The following is a 15163-nucleotide window of genomic DNA, read 5'->3' on the forward strand; positions in this document are numbered from 1 at the left end:
ACATGTGCTAGATTATGGAGAAAGCTGGAGAGTTCCAGAAAAACATCTACTTCTGCTTCATTGAATACGCAAAAGTCTTTGATTGTGTCGCAAAAGCCTTTGACTGTGTCGACCACAGCAAACTATGGCAAGTTCTTAAAGAAATGGGAGTGTCTGATCACCTCATCTGTCTCCTGAGAAATCTCTATGTGAGACAAGAAGCTACGGTTAGAACTGGATGTGGAACAACTGACTGGTTCAAAATTGGGAAAGGAGTACAACAAGGCTGTATATATTGTCTCCCTGCTTATTTAACTTATATGCAGAATACATCATGCAAAAGGCTGGACTGGATGAATCTCAAGCCGGAATTAAGATTGCCAGAAGAAATATAAACAACCTCAGATATGCAGATGACACAACTTTGATGGCAGAAAGTGAGGAGGAATTAAAGAACCTCTTAATGAGGGTAAAAGAGGAGAGCGCAAAATATGTTCTGAAGCTCAACATAAAAAAACCAAGATCATGGCCACTGGTCCCATCACCTCCTGGCAAATAGAGGGGGAAGAAATGGAGGCAGTGAGAGATTTTACTTTCTTGGGCTCCATGTTCACTGCAGATGGTGACAGCAGTCATGAAATTAGAAGACGCCTGCTTCTTGGGAGAAAAGCGATGACAAACCTAGACAGCATCTTAAAAAGCAGAGACATCACCTTGCCAACAAAGGTCTGTATAGTTAAAGCTATGGTTTTCCCAGAAGTGACGTATGGAAGTGCGAGCTGGACCATAAAGAAGGCTGATCGACGAAGAATTGATGCTTTTGAATTATGGTGCTGGAGGAGACTCTTGAGAGTCCCATGGACTGCAAGAAGACCAAACTTAGCTATTCTTAAGGAAATCAGCCCTGAGTGCTCACTGGAAGGACAGATCCTGAAGCTGAGGCTCCAATACTTTGGCCTGATGTTGGAAAAGATTGAGGGCACAAGGAGTAGGGGACGACAGAGGACGAGATGGCTGGCCAGTGTTCTCAAAGCTACTAACATGAGTTTGACTAAACTGTGGGAGGCAGTGGAAGACAGGAGTGCCTGGCGTGCTCTGGTCCATGGGGTCACGAAGAGTCAGACACGACTAAACAACAACATTGCACTTCTGTCCTTGTTTGGGCTTCTTGTAGGGATCTGGCTGGTTACTACTAGGTTCCTCCAGAGCTCATTCACACTTCCACTTGCCCCAACAAGCTCTTCTTTCCACCTCACCTTCAACCACCTCCCTCCACCTATGTTCAGTCTCATCCTCCAATGTTGAGATCACTTTTAGTATTTATTTTTACACTGCCCCCATTTCTTTTCCCCTACTTCCTCTTCTTGATTCTTTTTACCCTGCTCTCTCTCATCCACTTTGTTCCTCTTCCTTAAAATGATAATGCTCATAATAATACTAGAAAATGATGGGTGCCGCTGCCAGTGGCCATACCAGATAAATGATGGGCACAGAAGGGCAAATTTTATTTACAGGTTGGCGAGTTGTGTCCCACCTGTTATGATATTTCAAAGAAAAATAATAGTATGCATTAAAGACAGGAGTCCAGCAATTGAGGAGGCAAGTGGTGAGGGCTCTATCCTTGGGGTGGGGTTTGGGGTTGATTTCCCTGGTGCTGACCATAGCTCTTGCTGGTGTGCTTGAAGTGTGCCCTAAGTCTGGCTCTGGAAACAACCACCAGCTGAAGAAAAGTGGACTACAGTGGTACCTCGGTCCATGAACAGACTAGTTAACAAACTACTTGGAATATGAACACTTCTAACCCGGAAATGAATGTTCTGGTTTGCGAACTTTTTTGGAATGCGAACGTATTCCGTTTGGGGGTGGGTAGGTTGCACTTCTGTTGCCTGCTTGCTTGCCGCCCGAAAGCGCGCCTTGGTTTAAGAACGTTTTGGTTCAAGAACAGACTTCCGGAACGGATTAAGTTCGTAAACCAAGGTACCACTGTACATCCAGTTAGGCAGTCACTGAAGACCACATAAGCACAGCCACATGTTGTTATGTAAAATGTGACTTTTTGGATGACGGGGTGCTTACAAGTGTTTCAGAGGAAACCAATTAATAAACATTTAGAACCCTGGAACGAGATCAACACTTCTCTTCAGGTCTTTTAACAGCAACATGGATGGCACTTTTGCCTTGCGCCTTTAGATGGCTTTCGCTTTCGAACCTTAGCTTCTAATTTCCAGTTTATTACTTAATTGTGGACTGCATGTGAAAAGCGCCCATTTTTCAAGTAACCACCTGCGCGGGGTGGGGAGACTTGTCCTTGCCCCCACCCTTACCTGCGCCTCCCCCCCTCCCACGAACAGCTGGATAAAGGGGATTTTGTTACCATTCTACCTGAAAGGCCAACCCGGAAAGGGTGTTGATGGGGCGAAATCCTAATTTCAGAAATGCAACTCCTCCTAAATTCTACCTGCTCTGCTTTTGGTCCAGAACACCCAAACCAGCCTGCTCGGGATCAAGACATCTTCGGCACCCCATCTCTGATGCTGAAGTGGGCAGAGCAGGGCGCCTCTTGGGAGCCGCCCCTTTGGGATCTGAGGAATTAGGAAGCGGAGGCTGAAGCCCTTGCAGGACTCCCTTCCTCTGACTCCCCCACACACCCCACCGCCTATTGAACTGCTGAAAGGGAGAAGGTTCCAGCGCGCGTGGCTAGCGGGACTCTCCGATTGGCCAGCTGCACCACGAGACCCCCATTCATTCATAAAGTAGCGGCACGCTCCAGCCAAGCGCAAGGCACCAATTGTACACGGAGCCTTCGGGTCTGCGCGCCTCACACTTGCGAGGGATTATGCCCAAGCCTCCTCCGCACAGCTCTCAGGTGGGCCAGTGATGTCTGCGTTGCCTGCTCGGTTCAGCATGAGCGCCACCCAAACCAGCCAAATACAGGCTCAATTAACACTCAAACTGGAGGGATGAAAAGCGTGCACGAAATGCCTGTGTGGAAGGAGGTGGCTAAACGGACACGGGAGAGGGGAGTTTAAGTTGCGGGGCGGGAGGAAAGGGAGGCAAAAGTTCTCTCAGAGAAGCCAGTAGGAGCGCGCGTACCCCTCCTCCTCCCTCCTCCTGCCTCAAGCCTGCTCACTTCTCGTTGTCCTTCTGCCTTTGTTATGCGCGTGCGTCATTCTAGAGTGTCCTGAACTCTCTCAGGCTGCCTCAGAGAGAAGTTGGGCTGCGATCGACAGAAATCAGTCAGGTGATCTACGAGTTGATCGCGGTCGACCTGTTGGGCAATCCTTACACTGTAAAAGAAAAGCTTGCGGGAGGAGGATGCCAGGGAGATGAAATTGTAAGACTGACTCGGAGAGTGCAGAGCGAGCAGTTCACCTGGTTTAGATTGGCAAAGAAAGTGAATGAATTAAACATTTAGCCTTTACATCCTCGTCAAAACCCGATGCCCTACAGATATTTAAGACTAAAACTCCCTTCCCTCTTAACGATTAGTCTTGTCAATTGGCATAGATGGGAGTTGTCACTGAAAACATCTGGCAGGCACCACACCAGGAAAGGCTGCTTCGCACCTCTCTTTTCTGTAGAGAAGTAGTTGAATCAGATGAAGAATGAAATGGAATAAGATTGAATAAAGATAAAGAGCATTCAGGGGGAGAGTGTCAAGGGAGACAGCTCAAAGCAGGAGACAGGGGTGCGGAATCTCATATATTTGGAGACATCTGCATAATGATCAATGCAAAAGGTAGAAGAAAAAGGGAAATGCTCCCCCCAACAAACTCTTACTTGGGTTGGCTTGCCTAATTCAGTCCAGCGCCTGGGCTCTTCTGGCTCGGCACTGTTTCCCATAGTATCTGTTAGTACCTGCCCATTTACATGACCGTAGTAGCAGGATCTCTCTCAAAAGGGGCCTTCTGGAGTCAGGAGAACTGGTTTTATGATGTTATCCAGCAGGGAGTTGGTGGAGGAAGTTGCTATCTTTCCCCATCTTCAGCAGTTCCCTGAAGAACCATCACTGAGCCGCAGAAGGAACAGAACTCAAACTCAATAATTAGGCAAAAAATTTACGCTGCAGCCATGAGCAAAAAAGCCTCAAAGGACTCTCCTCCTCCTTGCTTGCGCAATGTCATTTGGAGTCTGTGACTTGCATGAGGGAAGACATGGAAAGAAAAATACTACTTAACTCCTTAGGGAGCAAAAGTATTTGAATCAACTAGCTATATGGGAACTTTCAAAGTTGGCTTGAGAAATTTATTTCATTGCCTATTGATATTTCTGAGTACAGGTGAAACTCGAAAAATTAGAATATCGGGGAAAGGTTCATTTCTTTCAGTAATTCAACTTAAAAGGTGAAACTAATATATGAGATAGACTCGTGACATGCAAAGCAAGATATGTCAAGCCTTTATTTGTTATAGTTGTGATGATTATGGCGCACAGCTGATGAGAACCCCAAATTAACAATTTCAACTTTGGGGTTTTCATCAGCTGTACGCCATAATCATCACAATTATAACAAACAAAGGCTTGACATACCTCGCTTTGCATATCTCATATATTAAACTCCAGTAGCTAATGAAAACAATTGCTAACATAAATGGACTTTTCCACGATAATCTAATTTTTCGAGTTTCACCTGTACTCCAATTTGCTCTTTGGACACCTTGTGTGATGTCACATTTAGAGAACTAGTTTTAGTCAAAGGGGGGATCTGGGTTCACATCATCATACAGCCACAAAATTCACTAGGAACTGATCCACATTTGGTTTTTCTCCCCCTCTGCTTTTTGTCTCCTTGCTATGCATACGACACAGTTCACCCCCACTTGTGGTGATATACTGCTATTCAAGGCCCTGTCGGCAGGCCCGTCTCAGCCATAGACGGTGCCCGGCGGAGCGCGAGCTGGCCAGCCGCGCTGTGCCCTCCGGCGGAACACGGAAGCTCGAGATGGCCGGCCGCACCGCGCCCTCCGACTGCCCGGCGGAGCGCGGGAGCGCGAGATGGCTGCGCTGTGCCCTCCGGCTCCCCGGCAGAGCGCAGAAGCTCAAGATGGCCGGCCGCGCCAGGGTGCTTGATGCGCTTAAGACAGCCCTGCCTGTCGGTGATATTCTGCAACATGTTCTTGACTCCACCGTTGTATATTAATGGCAGTGCTCCCCCCCCAAAAAAAAATGTTTAGGGGAATTCTCATTTTCCTACTCATATTGAAATACCGCCCCTCAATGAGGCCAAACTTAGAGTCACAAAATATTTAGTGGTATGCGTCCCCCCAGGAAAAAAGCACTGATTACTGGTAGCATAAAGAATTTGCTTCAGGTAGTTCTGTGATGCTTCCTCTGTGTTACAACATAACTGCTGGGACTGCAGCATAACAAATGCGGGAGAAACCCCCTATACCAAACATTTGTGGTATAGAATATTTCAACAGGAAGTTTGCACTAAATGGAAATACAGCAATGTGACTGCCCCCAAAATTCTGCAGGTGCAATCAGCATGGTTTGGGCAACCCAGCCAGGTGGGGAGGGTACATATAAAATTGTTGTTGTTGGATTGCATGTGACCACCCCAAAAGCATCCTGAGCACAAAGAGTTATGAATGTGTGTTTAAAAGTACAGCTGCAGAGGCCCTTAATTTGACTTTCTAATCCAAGATCTTTCAGTTTAGCTGTCTGCCATCTCCACAAACACACACACACACACACACATCAACACACTACTTTTCGGGTTAATGCATTTTACAGCTGCTGATTGTCATCGTGTCATGTGAACCAGCCATGTGGCATTATTGCTATTTTGGTGGGAGTGACTTCCATCCTGCAGAACCAGTTTGACACTGTTTTCCCCACCTCTCATCTTTGGCCTTCACAGTAGATCTGTAGGAAGGACGTTTTATCCTCCATTTTATTCCCATCAACCCAACGGTTGTATTAATGGCAGTCTTTTTTATTTTTATTTTTAAAAGGATATTAGTTCTCAGTGCACACCTCCGAATGTAACTTCTCAATAAATAATGCTGCTAGGGATGAAGGAGAACTTGGATTTTGTCCCCATGTTAATGAGAAAGTACCTAATAGGCACCAGCAGTTACCCTTCAACCTTAAAATGAATGCACCTGAACTCTGAAAGTGACATTACACTAAACATGGTTTTCAGGCTCTAAATATCATTTGCCAGGAACCGCAACTGGAGAGGGTGGTTGTTGTGCTCTCTTCAAGCTTATTCACATTTAGCTTTCCTCCATGCTTTCCAGACACAGACCCCACTTTAAATTGTAGGAACGTTTAATATATAATATAGCAGGGTTAAATGTTTCTGTATTTGAATTTACACAGCAGCAAGCGGATTGCTGACTTGTTTCAGTCCTTTTTAATAATTATATCTTCTACCTTCCTGCCTTCTTGGTCGTTAATTCCCTTTGTCTCTCTTAAAAGAAAAATACACATGAATCTGAATGATAACAATATAAACTAGTTTACCGTCTGATTCATTGAGTACATACTTAGGTTACAAAATATAAACTATATATTAGATATTAGTGAGTCCTAAAAAGACTCCATCAGAGCATTTACTACTTCAGACATCTATCAGCAGCAGCCAAACCGACCAACGGACAAAACTGACTGTCACATAGAGGCAGTTAGTCCTTTCTTAGAATGTTGGATTTGACTGACATATCCCACATAAATCTGCACTTGAATGATCTTTTGCTTTAAATAATGTTTTCCGTGGTGAATGCTCTGGAGCAAAATGGGGGTGGTGGTGCTAAAACACAAAGTTTTAAAACACAGACGTGTGCCTGGAATGAACGGAGCGAGCCCCTTGTACCTCAGGATATAGATTAGTGCAATAAGCCTGGTGACAGCCAATGTATAGAAAAGGGAAACCATCTTGCCTAGTCACAAGACTAGTTGGACTGGGGGTTGAAGGTAACTGAAAATGGCCACCCCATAAAACAGCGACACCACAATCAAGTGGGGGGCACAGGTGTTGAAGGCCTTTTGACTGCTGTCAGTTGAGCAAACCTTAACACAGCACCACAGTGCAGCTAGGAAAGTCCATAATGAGGCCTAGGGGTGCTACAAGGAATACTACACTGGAAGCAAAGAGCACCACCTCATTCAGTGAGGTGTCAGAACAGGCCAATTTGACTGAGGCCAGCACCCAGGGCCAGCCCTATCATGAGGCAAACTAGATAACTGCCTAGGACACAGACCTCAGAGGGGTGCAGTACAGACAACAATGTCCAGCCTGGTTCAATGACATATCTGGCAGTCAATTAAAAATGAAAAAGAAGCTCTGGTTAAGAAAAAAAGTGCCATATAAGTGATCAGTGAGGTTTTATTTATTTTTTATTAAAATATAACCACACAGCCTCTGAACGGAGTTGGGAGACATTGGTCTTAAGTTCTCTTTGTCAGTCTTCTTAGAGCTTTGTGCACCTCTTTGTTCCTCAGGGTATAGATTAGTGGATTAAGCATGGGGGTGACAAATGTATAGAAAAGGGAAACCATCTTGCCCCGGTCGCGGGAGTAGTTGGACGGGGGCTGGAGGTAACTGAAAATGGCCGTCCCATAAAACAGCGACACCACAATCAAGTGGGAGGCACAAGTGTTGAAGGCCTTTTGCCTGCCCTCCGCTGAGCGGATCCCCAGCACGGCAGACACAATGAAGCCGTAAGAGATAATAATGAGGCCTAGTGGTACTACAAGGAACACTACACTGGAAGCAAAGAGCACAGCCTCATTGACTGAGGTGTCAACACAGGCCAATTCGATTAAGGCTGGCACCTCACAGAAAAAATTGTCTATTCGGTTCTCCCCACACCGTGGGAGCCGAAGAGTCATCATCGATTCCACCACTGAGGTGCTTAGCCCACTAATCCAGGCAAAAGCAGCCATTTTGAAGCATACAGAGTGGCTCATAATAGTAGTGTAACGAAGCGGACGACAGACGGCAGCATAGCGGTCGCAGGCCATAACAGCCAAAAGAATACATTCTGTTGAGCCCAAAGCCAGGAAGATGTAGAGCTGGGCTACGCAGGCACCGTAACTGATGGTCTTCCTTTTCCTCCAGAAGTTCACCAACATCTGCGGGGCCACACTGGTGGTGAAGCAAAGATCAAGGAAGGAGAGGTTGCTGAGGAAGAAATACATGGGGGTGTGGAGATGGGGGTCCAGCCGCGACACCACAATGATGGTTGTGTTGCCCAGCAAGGTCATTGTGTAGCAGATCACAACAAGACCAAAGATCAACATCTCCAAGCGTGGGCGGTCAGCCACTCCCAGTAAGATGAATTCTCCTTCGTGGCTCTGATTATCTCCCCACATTGCTTCCCTGTACAGCATCTGGAAAAGTAAGAAAGGAAAAACAGCAAAATACCTACTCACAGTGGAGCTGGAATAAACTGCTGGCACAAGAACAATAGTGGCATCTTGGTATGACTGAGATCACCCATGTACCGTGTGTACAATGAGAAAACCTTCTAATTTTTACATGGCCTAATGCAGGGATGGGGTGCTTACTGAAAATGATAACGTTTTGTAGTGATCTAAAGAAGGCAAATTTAAAGTTGAAAATAATAAGATTGAAATAAAGTGCCAGCTACCATATGCTCATATGGAAACCAGTGGTCAGACACACTTTGAATACTGTGTACTATTCTGGTGGTCAAATCTCAGAAAAATGTAGGCTTGCGGTAAAAAATAAAGACAAAGAGTATACAATAAAATGATCCAGGGTTGGAGACCTCCCCTATTAGGAAAATCTGTTTAGAAAAACTTAACAAAAGTTAAATAACTAATTGTATCTGCTGCAAATGCAAGTAACAGAAACACAAAAGCTGCTTTTTTGTTGCTACTTGTATATAAAAGAAGGATCAACTTAAGGAGGGACCCTCCCCGGCCGAAACCAGGCTCAGGGCGGCTAATATCAAATTTATAACATTAATATAAAATCAAACAATAATTAAATTACCTCCTAAAAACAAGTGCATTCAATATTATATCTCTATTCTTCTCTTCATTTCACATCCATCCATCCTATAACTCATGGTCCCTTTCTCAAGATGACATTCCTCACACTACCTCACTAGGGTGTGTCATTTTAGGGGGTATTTCTGAGTGTGAGGAATTCAAATCTGCTATTCTATTTTGTGACTAGACACCATTTAGTTTGATGTCAACGTTTGATGAAGAAGCACATAAACTACCGGTACTTTTGGAAAACCAAATAATACTAGTTTTATCATATAATATACACTGCAACTACTTGGCAATCAATTTTCATAATATCTATGCAATCTTAACACCCATTTTACTTACCAAGCAAATCTAAATTGCATTAATTTAACCAAAATATATTTTAAATTGCCAAGTCATATTAAAACTTTCTGGCACCGCACATTTTTGGAATTTGAAAAATTCAATATACCCTACTATCTCACCCTTGTCACAGTGAGAAGTAAATTCATTATGTCCAGGTCAGTTTTACACACTGGTTATCCTTTTATTTATTTAATATGTGTGTAGCCCACACTGCATTCTGAGATCTCTGGGTGCGGAAAATAAAATAAGATTTGCAATGAAGAATATTAACAACAACAAAAATATATCCCATGGAGTGGTCCATAGCTTGGCCTCTTGGTCTGCTATGACAGTCTGTGTTGAGAGAGCAAGTGGCTCCACCTTGGGCCAAGGAAACTCTCACAGAGCTCACTCTGGATGCAACTCCGTAGTCCAGGTCATCAAGAGGGTACTGTGTGGAAAATACCAGGGGTAGCCTGGGCAGTCATGAAATTGCCTTATAGCCAATAAGAGCATTAGTCCAGCTATCTCAGTATTACACAGTATTCTCCGTGCTTGAGTTCCTGGGCATTGTTGGACTACTAATCCCATTTTGACCGAGACACCTTAATCAATGGTGATGGATGATGGGAGTTGCAGTCCAACAGCTCTGGGGATTGAAGCTTGAAGGACACTGGTCTAGTCTGACAGGCAGCAGCTGTCCAAGATTGCAGACCCGGCTCTCTGCAAGCCCATTCGAGAGATGCCAAGGTTTGAACCTTGGACCTTCTGCATGCAAAGCAGATGTTCCACCACTGAGCTATGGCCCTTCCTATGTGACTGGGGAGGGGGCAGAAGGGAAGATGGAGACTGGGGGAGACCAGAGAGGATGAGCCAAGCAAAAAGAAGCACACACTGAGCCACACTGATAAGAAATCTTTTTTAAAAAAGCGGAGAGTAAGAACATTCAGTATGTGTATGTGTTTGTGAAGGGGAGAGGGTCAAAGGGAAAAAGACAGGAGGAGACTGAAAGAGAAAGAGATGCAGATTCTCTTACATCTGGAGGCATCTCCATAATGATCAATGAATCCAACACCTTTTGACCCAATATCAATTACAAGATCTTCAGGTGATTATGAAGATGGATAAGAGGCACTTAAGAGATTGTCTCTTCAGGTCCGATGCAGAAAGGGATTTAACCATGATTGCCTTTACCAAAAGTTCACCATAGTTCCCACTTATCAAAACAGAGAACATCCGAGCTAGTTATTTGACAAATCTCCCACTTGCCGTACTAAGAATCGCTTTTACAGAATTACGATTCCAATCGTTCCCCCCGGCAGTGGTGGATGGTCAGTACGGCAAAGTACAGTACAAGGAGAGACTTTGTCTGTGTGGGCAACCTTGTGTAGAAGATCTGCGCCACTATTTACTGCAATGCCTCCTATATATAGAATCAGGAGACCGATTTATAAAACCCCTGCTCACGAATGGAACACACTCAAAAAGGGTGGAAAGGGTGAAACAGCTGCTGAGTGATACTGATGACTTTGTAACTTATAAAGTAGCGCTATATGTGTTGGCAGCTAAGAAGATCAGGAGAAAAGAACTAGATAAAATAGCGGTCAATTGCAAAGGTGATTTGGACATTTAAGCTGGCACATTCTACCTGAGAACCCCTTGCTATTCCATCGTATGCAACAAATAATTTTTAGGAGAAGTGATTGTGGTTTATTGTATCTGCAGTGCCTGGTGTTTTATGGTTTTTATGCTTGTTGTTTCTTTTCTTTTTGTTCCCATTGTGAATGATGCCATGGCCTTCGGCTAGTGCAATAAAGTTGATGATGATGATGATGATGATGATGATGATCAATGTAAATCATGGTAGCAAAAGAGAAATGGTCCCCGCAACTCTTACCCTAGGCAGCTTGCCTAATTCAGTCCAGAACCTTGCCTCTTCTGCCTGGTACCGGCACATCTACATGACTATAGTAGGATGATCTCTCTATCTCAAAAGGGGTCTTCAGGGGTCAGGAGCAATGATTTTATGATGTTATTCAGGAGGATGGGAGAGGTGGAGGAAATTGCCCTCTCTCCTCTTCTTCAGCAGCTCTCTGAGGAACCATCATGAAGTCCTATAAGGCCCAGAACTCAGACTTGATAATTAAGGTAAAACTACATGTTACCCTTCAGTCATGAGCAAAGCCCCAAAGGAGGTTGTGACTTGCACCAGGGAAGGGATGGAAAAGAAAACACTATTTAATTCCTTAGGGAGCAAATGTCTTTGAATTAACTAGCTATGCAGAAACTTTCAAAGTTGGTTGGAGATATTTATTTCATTGCATATTGATATTTCTGAGTTAGTTGTTAGGAGACCTCATGTGGTGTCACATTTAGAGAACTGGATTTAGTTCGAGAGGAGATCAAACTATGGGCATGGGGCCCATAGGCCGGTGACTACTGTGGGATATAAAAAAACACACTGGTTCTTAAGACAATGTCCCATGACCCTGTAAAATGAATTCTGAACAAAATTGGTGAAGTAACCAAAAGTTTATTGAAAGAAAAACATCATTTCAAGATAGGTGACCAATGCAGGCACACCTCGTTCAGGGAGTCACAAACATTTTATCCTTTCTCCGAGCACAAACGTCCCTCCTCTACACGCCCACCGGGAAAGGGCGTGCAAAGTTTACAGCGTATTGCGTCCGCCTTATTAACATATTACCATCCTACTTCACCTTGTTAATAATCATACAGATATGGTCAAAAGCCCACTATTGACATAGATTATCTATTTTCTTTCCACAAGCTGTCCTATTTACATGTGTTAACCACTTTATTTGTTCTTAATGCGAGCACAAGCTGGTTTCATATCTGATAAAGCTAAAACCGCAAATCACAATTTGCTTACCAAAGGTTCTAGTCCTAGGTGTAAGAGGGTCTTTGCTTCTGGGTCCTAACCACAAGCTATATGACTTTCCAGGCATTCTAACCACCAGTTTTGCTAATTGTGTATATACCTATCTGTAGCCATTTGTGGTTATCACGAGCTCGGCTAATTTTGCAAACTTTGTCAAAGTCCATGCATCCTCTTGTTCTACTAGGATGCTACTAATTTGCAACTCTTATCAGATTGTATGTGTACTAGTTCTATCAGGCAGTCATCATCATCTTCTTCTTCATTTTATTTGTATGCCGCCTTTCCATAGTTAAGACAGTGCTCAAGGCGGCTTACAACATGACAAGATTTACATAATTACCTGCGTAACAAAAGTCATAAACAATAAATAAAACACATCAAAAAGTACACAACCAAATGGAAAACAATTTCCCCATGAATCATAAAATCTAAAACTAAGAATACAGCATTAATATCAATCACAATTTAAAATGACATTGATTTAAAAAAATTAAGCAATTAAAAAAACTAAACAAAAACGGAGCTCTCTCTGCCCTGCAGTAGGGCAGGGCCCTTTAGGCTCCCAGCAGGTCAGCTGTTTAAAAACATCCTTTTAAAATGGCAAAGCTATGAGGTCTCTAGACCTGCTTTTATAGAAAAGCATTACTAAAAGCATCCTTAAAATTAGAAAAACAACGGAAAGGCAACATATACCTCACAACTACTCTGCCTATTTGGTAATCCGTCACTGAGGACTGCAGACCTGCTGCTTTTCAAAAGATAAGCCACAGACCCTTACTTTTCAATTTTTAAATATCTCTTTGGCAGCTTTTGTTATGTGAATGGTGCCATGGATCCCCTGGGGTCCAAGGACCACCAATTGGGAGCACCGATCTACAGCATTTCCACCTCATCTTTCTATAAAAATGATGTCATTATTACATTGCAAAATTACAACACTGAAATATTCTACACACCAATTAAACACCCGTAAAAATATAATATAATATAATATAAACCAACGAATAGAAGCAGCACTGCAAGTCACCATAGAATGAAGGACAATTTATTATTATTAATGTTGTTGATTTCTTCATTATTCTTCCCTGGAGTAGCTGGATTGACGTTGGAGAAGAAGAAGAAGAAGAGTTTGGATTTGATATCCCGCTTTTCACTACCCGAAGGAGTCTCAAAGCGGCTCACATTCTCCTTTCCCTTCCTCCCCCACAACAAACACTCTGTGAGGTGAGTGGGGCTGAGAGACTTCAGAGAAGTGTGACTAGCCCAAGGTCACCCAGCAGCTGCATGTGGAGGAGTGGAGACGCGAACCCGGTTCCCCAGATAACGAGTCTGCCGCTCTTAACCACTACACCACACTGGCTCTCACACTGGAGGTAACTGAAAATGGCCATCCCATAAAAGAGTGACACCACAATCAAGTCCAGGCAATCCAACATAAAAAGCTCTGGTTGCCATATAAGTGATCAGTGATTATTTTTATTTTTATTAAAATATAACCACACAGCCTCTGCATGGAGTTGGGAGACATTGGTGTTAAGTTCTCTTCGTCAGTCTTCTTAGAGCTTTGTGCACCTCTTTGTTCCTCAGGGTATAGATTAGGGGATTGAGCATGGTGATAACAAATGTATAGAAAAGGGAAACCATCTTGCCCTGATCACGGGAATAGTTGGACGCTGGCTGGACGTAGCTGAAGGTGGCCGTCCCATAAACGAGCGACACCACAATCAAGTGGGAAGCACAGGTGTTGAAGGCCTTCTGCCTGCCCTCTGCTGAGCGGATCCTCAATACAGCAACCACAATATAGCTATAAGAGACCATAATGAGGCCAAGTGGCACTATAAGGACCACTGTGCTAAAACCAACAAGCAAAGCCTCGTTGAAGGAGGCGTCAACACAGGCCAGTTTGATTAAGGCTGGAACCTCACAGAAAAAATGGTCTATTCGGTTCTCTCCACACCGTGGAAGCCGAAGAGTCATCACTGTGTGCACTAGTGAATTACTGAAGCCAAAAAGCCAGGCGATGGCAGCCATTAAGAAACATACTGAGTGGCTCATAATGGTAGTGTAGCGCAGCGGATGGCAGACTGCAGCATATCTGTCATAGGCCATGACAGCCAAAAGGACACATTCTGTGGAGCCCAAACCAAGGGAGATGTACAGTTCAGCCACACAGCCACCATAGGAGATAGACTTCTTTTTCTTCCAGAAGGTCACCAGCATCTGTGGTCCAAGGCTGGTTGTGTAACAGAGCTCAAGGAAGGCGAGGTTGCTGAGGAAGAAATACATGGGGGTGTGGAGATGGGGGTCCAGTCGTGACACCACAATGATGGTTGTGTTTCCCAAGAGGATCATCATGTAGCAGGTCAGGATAATGGCAAAGAGCAACATCTCCAAGCGTGGGCGGTCAGCCACTCCCAGTAAGATGAATTCTCCTTCATAGCTCTCATTACCTTCTTCCCACAATGCTTCCCTGTACATTATCTAGAAAAGGAAGTAACAAAAATAGCAAAACACCTACTCAAAATGGAGCTGGAATAAACAGTTGGCACAAGAGCAATAGTGGCATGGTTGCAAGACTGTGATCACCCAAGGATTCTCATTCTTGGACATGAGACTAGTCCCCATTCTCTAAGCCCCAGTTAAGTGTAATCTCTACCCAAACTGCTTCTGAATCTATGCAGCATGAATATGAACCAGGAACCATGTGTGCAACGAGAAAACTCTCATTTTTACATGGCTTAGTGCAGGGATGGGGAACATTCAGCCCTCTAGATGTTGCTGAAGCACGATTCTGTTCAGCCCCAGCAAGCATGGCCAAAGCCTGGGATGATGGGAGTTGTAGTTCAGCAACATCTGGAGGGCCAAAGGTAATTACTATTTTTAAAAACAACAACAACATTTAAACCAGATTACTGTCAGATTTTACGATGTTATCCAGCAGGGAGGTGGTGGAGGAAATTGCTATCCCCCCTCCAATTACCGCCC

General features: G+C 44.1%; 2 protein-coding genes across 2 annotated transcripts; both read right to left on the reverse strand.

Moving 5' to 3' along the window:
- Positions 1 to 7305: 7305 nt before the first annotated feature.
- On the reverse strand, positions 7306 to 8310 carry LOC117042069 (olfactory receptor 2G3-like). Its single transcript, XM_033141531.1, has one exon. It carries the CDS (start codon positions 8299 to 8301, stop codon positions 7375 to 7377), a length of 927 nt encoding a protein of 308 aa, XP_032997422.1. The 5' UTR covers positions 8302 to 8310; the 3' UTR covers positions 7306 to 7374.
- Positions 8311 to 13704: 5394 nt separating this feature from the next.
- LOC117042052 (putative olfactory receptor 2B8) lies at positions 13705 to 14656 on the reverse strand. Its single transcript, XM_033141511.1, has one exon. The coding sequence runs from the start codon at positions 14654 to 14656 to the stop codon at positions 13712 to 13714; it is 945 nt and encodes a 314-aa protein (XP_032997402.1). The 3' UTR covers positions 13705 to 13711.
- Between the last annotated feature and the right edge of the window lie 507 nt (positions 14657 to 15163).

This window comes from Lacerta agilis, chromosome 2 (genome assembly GCF_009819535.1).
Source record: "Lacerta agilis isolate rLacAgi1 chromosome 2, rLacAgi1.pri, whole genome shotgun sequence".
Lineage (NCBI taxonomy): Eukaryota > Metazoa > Chordata > Lepidosauria > Squamata > Lacertidae > Lacerta > Lacerta agilis.